The following is a 7,207-nucleotide window of genomic DNA, read 5'->3' on the forward strand; positions in this document are numbered from 1 at the left end:
TTTCAAAACATCCACTAGAAATGTGAAATTTTTTCTTTGATGCCTCAAAATTTCCTATTTTCTATCAATTGGCACAGGTCCATAATCGATGTTTTTTAACATCGATGTTTGTTTTGGGAACATCGATGTTTTCAAACATCGATGTTTTTAAGAGTGATGTTGCATTCCTAATTGTAGCTGTCAGAGATCAGTGCTGCCAAACTATAGGCTAACCAATGGCAGTACAAAACGAAATAAATGGTCAGCAGGAAATTTTAACATAATTGCGTTATTTTTATAAAATTCAAACCTTCAGAGCATGTGAGAACGTAATTCCCAGCCTTTTTTAATTAAAGCTAACGATTAGTTAATTTATATATTCACTCAAATATTTACCATTTTTTAAAATATATTTTATAAAAATATATAACATAAAGTACAAAAAATTTATTTGGATGCAGCCAGGATTTTCAACGGCGGCAACTCAAAAAGCCGGAAGTTCATCACATTGGCGATGTAACGGCTTTTAGAAATAAAAAATGCCGCGAACGGTTTTCGGTTATTCAGTATTCCATATTATTTGAATTTATCAAAACGCACCCTGCAAATATTGAGATGTGATAAAGAACCAAAGCCCAAAAATATAGACAGTGCAAACTCGCTGCTTCCAGCATTACAAGTACCAACACAGTAGACAAACCAATACATTTTTATAGGAAACTTGCATGGGTAAAGCGATTTTTGTTTGTGCTGTGTGGTGTATGTGTGTCTGTGTTGTTGCGGTTGCCATTGAGTTGGTGGTGGGATACTGGGTCGGCTGTTGTTGGCGCTTGCCTCTCTGCTGGGCGGTGCTACCTTTCAACCATTGTAGTTCTTCGGTGGATACAACAATAGGCATACTATTTGCCACTTCTGCTGGCGTCTCAAGCCTGGTCGGCTTTTGTACCGCATATTTTTGCATTTCCAAATATTTTTGCCAGATTTGCGGTATGCTGCCAACTTCTTGGTGAAAGTCTTGAAATTGCAACTTTAGATTGCCGTCATTGACATATACCTGCCGTGTCAGTTGATAGTGACGATCTTGTATTAGCATATTCCGAAATCTGATTACTCCTCCGACTGCAGCAGGGATTTCTTTGGCAGCACCTTCAACTCGTCCATTGACAGCCGCTGCGCCATTACATACAGCACTCGGGACACTGTTGGCTCCCCCACACACACAGGCCTGCGGTATAACTTGCGGTAGAGATTTGTTGTTGATGCCTTCCTTCTTGCTATTGACATCGTTTGATTGGCCGAGTTTGCTTGCGCAGTTCGGCACCGCGCCGTAGACATGTCCTTTCCCTCCCATCATGAAATTCATCTGCTCCAGCTGCTTCACCTTCTGCTCTAAATTGGCGTTCTGCTTTTCCAAGTTATCATTCTGCATTGTAAGTTGTAGATGTTGTATGCGATATTCGTCGATAGTCGTAGGCTCCACTACATGCCGGCTGGCATAGAGCTTTCCGTGCTTGAAGCGGGTGTGCACGTGGTGTGCGACGTAGCTCTCAGCCAGCGAGGCTACTTTTGCCAAGGCGTAAATGCATGCAAAAACACCCAGGAAGTTCAAATAGATGTCATAATTGCCCAGGCACACGTGCGGCTTGAGGTTTTCTTCAAATGTGTTATCTAAAATTGAAATATTTTGATTTTTATGTGGCTTAAATCGCAAGCATTTTACCCATTTTGACCTCTACAGTCATTTTCTCTTCCCTCTGTAGTTCAATTTGTTTGAAATAGCAGAGAATGATCCACGTCGTGACCGCCAGCGATATCAAAAATAGAAAATTAATTGAGGAAAACATTTTGACATCTTTGGAATTTTGATCAAAAATAAAAAAGAAAATTTGCAATGCAAATAAAAATTTGATTGATTTCACACGTTTTCACACAATTTCTCCGTTCGTATAATTTGAGACTAAAGGAAAATGGCCTGAAGTCAAAATCATGTCGGAATGTGATGGGAAAAGGCAAGTACCTCTGGCGACAAGTGCTTGGGAACAACTCATAATCAAGTCCGGTCGACCCCAGTACGGTGGGATATATATATATATTTTTTTTTATTAATTTCTCATTCAGTCTTTGCACTACCGTTACAATGCATTTCACCCGCTACTCGACACAACGTCATTTCGTTTTGGCGTAGAGGTTTTGAATGCTGAGGTGAATTATTCATTTCAGCCCACCTCTACGGTGTTCTACATAAAAACAGAGACTTTATTTTTCCATTTTCTATTAAAGTCAATGTACATAATTAATAATATACATTTGTAAGTAGCTTAAATTTAGTTAAATTATTTTATTTTTTCTAAAATTTACTTAACGGATACTTTGACCTTCTAAACAATTCAAATTTACAAGTATTTTCAAACACTTTACCGACCTTGCGAAAAGCTTTCAATGTCATCGTAGCCGCGATAAGCTAATTTGTATCCAGCGATTGCGTGTCCGAACTGTACCGCCTCTTGCAAATCCTTATCGAGCATGTGTAACGCGTATATGACAGCTGCGCAGAATGTATCGCCCGCGCCTAGCGAATCTACTATCTTCTGTACCGGCTTTGAAGGCACGAAAGCGTAATTACCATGCGCGTCTACACAGGCAGCACCATCAGCACCCCATGGGCATACAATTGCCGGCTTGGCGTTGTTCTCCCCTCGCTGAGGCTTGAATCTGTTATACAAACCCATTACTGCTTCCTCTGGTTTGTTCCAACCCAAGAAAGTTGCCAAATCCTTTCCCAGGAACACACAATCGGCGGCCTCACCCAACTCCAAAATTTCATGCTTCATTTTTTCCAAATCCACCGATATTCTAATACGCCCCCTCGGATCTTTCAGCTGTTTGTTGTGTGCGCGAATATCACGTATGAATGGTAAGATAGACTCAGGATTGCGGCCCTCCAAGTGCACCCAACCATAGTTGGTCAATTTCAGCTGAGCCAAGTGCTCGAATGTCAGCGAGGGAAATCCAGGATTCGAATGTATAATAGTGCGCGAGCCAGTTGCCTGGTTGAGTATGACCGATGAAAAGGGTGGATCCATATTTGTACTGGGACAATTATCTATGCATATTTCACGCTTGCGACAGTCTTCATAAAGGAAACTAAATGCCGGTGAGGCGCTCTGCATGCCCATAAATTCGACATCAGGAGCGCCCAGTTGTCGCAGCACAGTGCAGTTATTGGAAGCATTGCCGCCACGCTGCCAATAGCCAGCCAGACAGCGTTTGTCGGTATCCTCGACGGGGTATTGCTCCACAAGATGTATGACATCCAGTACACACATGCCCACGCAGACTATGCGGCCTTTACATGGCATTATTTCTGTTGCGACACTCGTTGTTTTACTTGTACTTTAGTTTTAAGTATTATTTTGATGAATTACTGTTCATTTGTTTTGATATTAAATTTCGCTGCTCACTACACTTAGCGTTTGCGCGGGCTGCAAGTACAATAATTAAACGATTCTTCATCAATTTGTGGACAGTTTTAATCGAACTTTGAAATTAGTTTATAAATAAATAAATAAAACTATTTGCTTGTGACGGCAACTGCACTCGAAAACAGTTGTTTCCGTTTAGCTACTCAGCTTTCAACTAATCACTAATCACCACTCAGCGTTTTATTGAAGGTTTTTTTTGCATTCCTAACTTATCTACATGAACGGACTCTGATTGCCTCCCAGTTATCGCGCTCAGAAGCCGTCTAAACTTTGTCGATAGTTAAACGTTCTCTCAGAGCGCGATTTCTATTGATCAACCGGAGAGCGCTTTAACAAGTGGATAATTGTGCAGTAAATCTTCATTCACACGTCGTATGCATGTATAAATGTATGAGTTTTGATAGTTTGTTTCATAGTTAGATGTTAATATTTTTTTATTTTGTTGTATTTAATGTAAAACTTTTAATTCCTCTCCTTTGCATTCCCTGTTCCCCAGACATGTTTCCGCAAGTACATTGAAGATCCATCTCCAAAACTTACCCTGAAATGCCCTGTATTGCTTAATCGGCATCCGTTTCCCCTCTCAAAATCTATTTTCGGCATTCGAATCACCCTGCGTGTCAACTAATTTTCACCACACTATTGTTGCCACAAACTTGCAAGCAACCGGTTAATCGAATATCCTGCCCATTCACTGCGCGCTGCTCGCCCACCTTCAACAGGCTGTTCCATTGCAGGCGGTTGTGCGGCCGTTTTCTAACAGCTTCTTGCGCACTACCGTAGTTGACCGATACGCTATCCGGCTTTCCGACCGTCATCCGCTTATTTACTTCGTCTGCTTGCTTGGCATGTGTATGGGTGGTGTTTGTGTTGAATTTCCGAGTGGCGGCTGCTGCTCATGCAACAGCAATAGCGGGTATTTCTTGGCGTTCGCTCCCACATGGTCGGTCAGTTGGTTTCGTTAATGCCACTTTGAAGCGTACAATTATCAAAATGTGCGGATGCCAAGTGTGCATTCACCAGTCAAGAGTAAAGTGAAGAGGGGCAAAAACGTCATAGAAAATATCAGAAATAAAGAATAAAAACTCTAAACAAGCAATTGAGTGAGAGATTAAGAAACCAACGACTGTTGCTGATGCGACTGCTGCTGTTGGAAGGGATTAAAAGCCACAGCCAGTGAGGTGGGCAGTTGTAAAGAGATTCGCGCGGCGATGTGACGTGTAATTTTCTATTGTTTGTTGTTGACGACGGCGCGTTTTGAATGTGTTTTTTGAATTGAATTGTGCTGCAGTGAATTGACAAATTAATTATCTGCAGTTTGCAGATTTTTTTGGATCATTTGAATTTCTGTTTTGCTTCTTTAAACTCCGGAAAACCACTGAATGCAAAAACGCAAAAATTGCCAATTGCAGTAGCTTCGAATTGACGTTGGCTAATAGTTTTGCTAGAACTTCAATGTGTCAAACCAATGTGCAACAAAACTGGCCGTATAATTCAATTGCATTTTTTATTTATTTTAATAATAGTAAACGCGCTAAATTTTGTATGTAAGTAAAGTGAATAGTGCNAATTGTGCTGCAGTGAATTGACAAATTAATTATCTGCAGTTTGCAGATTTGTTTGGATCATTTGAATTTCTGTTTTGCTTCTTTAAACTCCGGAAAAGCACTGAATGCAAAAACGCAAAAATTGCCAATTGCAGTAGCTTCGAATCGACGTTGGCTAATAGTTTTGCTAGAACTTCAATGTGTCAAACCAATGTGCAACAAAACTGACCGTATAATTCAATTGCATTTTTTATTTATTTTAATAATAGTAAACGCGCGTATGTAAGTAAAGTGAATAGTGAAAGATCTTAGTGTAAAAAGAAAAACAAAAGAAAGAAACGCCCAAAGTGGCAAAATATTACGCTGAGGTGCGCGACGGACATTCCTGAAGCCATGATTACAAAAAAATGACGGTGAACGGAAAACACTCAACGAACTAAAGAAGTGAGAAAGTGACAACTAAAAAAAAAAAAAGAAGCAAATTTAGTGAGCGCACACGCACACTCTTACATATTTGTGCGACACATACATAAGAGTGTGTAGGTGAGTTTGCCTCCATTAGAGGAAGAGTAATGGCAGTTTCTATTGTGGTNAAAAAAAAGAAGCAAATTTAGTGAGCGCACACGCACACTCTTACATATTTAGTGCGACACATACGAGTGTGTAGGTGAGTTTGCCTCCATTAGAGGAAGAGTAATGGCCGTTTCTATTGTGGCGTGTGCTCTTAGTGCAGTTGATCTTGCCAACAGTTTCCGTTGCCGCTGCTCATTCCGTGAATCGTGGTGAAAGAGAGCGGTCGAATCTCGTCGTGGTGGCACCGTGTCATTTATACCCATACACACATACATACAAATGCGCATGAAAGTGGTCGCGATCTGCTGCAGTGGTTCAAGATTCATTCGTTGATAATATAAAAGTTGAATATTTGTGTTTTTTTGGTTTGATTTGAAATTTTGTTATTTTTGCATTTGCCGCAACGCTTTGCGTCGCTTTTCTGTTGCCTGGCTTACAGCTGCAATATCAATCAACAAGTGCAACTTATTTACGATGCTCATACAAAGTAGCTACATATGTATGGACCTGCTAGTGTGCGCATAGTAGTTGTTAAAAAGTGAAAAAATAATAAGTGAGAATAAATACGACACATGTACATACAAACATACATACATCATATATGTATATAGTTGCACTCATGCCAACGCAATTTAGTTACTCCATTGTAATAGCAACTTGTGAAAAGTGTAAAATTTTTGTGATCGGAATTAACTTTGCGGTAAAAATGCACGTGTTTTTGGGTTTTTAACAGGCCACAAAATTGAATAATTCCTGCCAATGGCCGTTAAATAGTGTGAGTGTACCGCATATTTGTGTATTCAATCGAAATAAATGCTTGTCTTGTAGGTAAACACTTGGTATAGTTGGATTGTTGTTGTTATTATTATTATATATAGGTAGAGTGTAATCCGTGATAATAATCTTACCATTTCGTTTGTCTTAAAACATTAAAATTAATTAAAATTTTTATAAATCAGTTTTTATGCACATACAGACATACATACATATTTAATTAAACTTAAATTTGGACTTCCTCACTCATTTACTTAAGTTCATTGACTGACTTCAACTTCGCTGTAAATTAAACAAAGCAAAACATGGTTTTTATATGCACAGAAATTAACAGTAGAAAATAATTTGTGGGTATTCATTCTATTTTTCAGCCGACTACGGTGAAGCAGTCTACTTTGCATTCCCCGTAATGAATCAAAGCAGCGAAATTAATAAAATATTGTAAGACATTCTACTCTGCATTACCGGTAATGCCTAAAAGAAGCGCAAAAATTTTAAGACATTATAAGGCAATAGAACACATTGCCACTAAAAGCGATTACCGATTTTTTGCTGGGTATTTAGGAAAGTATGTACGGTGTATACGAATCTCCCATTTTTTATACAAAAAATACATATGTATGTATATCAGTGGAATTTTGTACTTTGTTTGCCATTCCTCTTGTTCGAGTGCGTGTGACAATCGTGCGTTGATAAGCGGTGTCTTTATCTCGTACAGAGTTGCAATTGACATCGGTCACACGCTTAGTTGGGTCTTGGAAAAATCCTACGCATGTAAATGTATGAAATTTCGCTATAAAAACACTTACTCTCAATATTTTTTATTAATTTTATCTCCATATCTAATATTTC

The 7,207-nt window shown here is 39.2% G+C and overlaps 2 protein-coding genes and 1 long non-coding RNA gene across 3 annotated transcripts in view; 1 reads left to right on the plus strand and 2 right to left on the minus strand.

The window, feature by feature from the left end:
• Positions 1–652: 652 nt before the first annotated feature.
• Positions 653–1,823, minus strand: LOC108367051 (uncharacterized). Its single transcript, XM_017621576.1, has 2 exons — positions 1,700–1,823; positions 653–1,647 (listed from the first exon to the last, which is right to left on the minus strand). The coding sequence occupies exons 1-2, from the start codon at positions 1,821–1,823 to the stop codon at positions 653–655; spliced, it is 1,119 nt and encodes a 372-aa protein (XP_017477065.1).
• A 358-nt stretch (positions 1,824–2,181) lies between these two features.
• On the minus strand, positions 2,182–3,587 carry LOC108367049 (ketohexokinase-like). The gene has a single exon (XM_017621575.1). The coding sequence runs from the start codon at positions 3,336–3,338 to the stop codon at positions 2,394–2,396; it is 945 nt and encodes a 314-aa protein (XP_017477064.1). The 5' UTR covers positions 3,339–3,587; the 3' UTR covers positions 2,182–2,393.
• A 2,020-nt stretch (positions 3,588–5,607) lies between these two features.
• Positions 5,608–7,207, plus strand: part of LOC108367050 (uncharacterized) — a 19,104-nt gene continuing 17,504 nt past the window's right edge. The window contains exon 1 of the long non-coding RNA XR_001848194.1: positions 5,608–6,356. This is a non-coding gene — a long non-coding RNA (uncharacterized LOC108367050). The remainder of the gene's footprint in view (positions 6,357–7,207) is intronic.

This window comes from Rhagoletis zephyria, unplaced genomic scaffold (assembly GCF_001687245.7).
Source record: "Rhagoletis zephyria isolate East Lansing unplaced genomic scaffold, Rhagoletis_zephyria_1.1 Rzeph_scaffold_02514, whole genome shotgun sequence".
NCBI lineage: Eukaryota > Metazoa > Arthropoda > Insecta > Diptera > Tephritidae > Rhagoletis > Rhagoletis zephyria.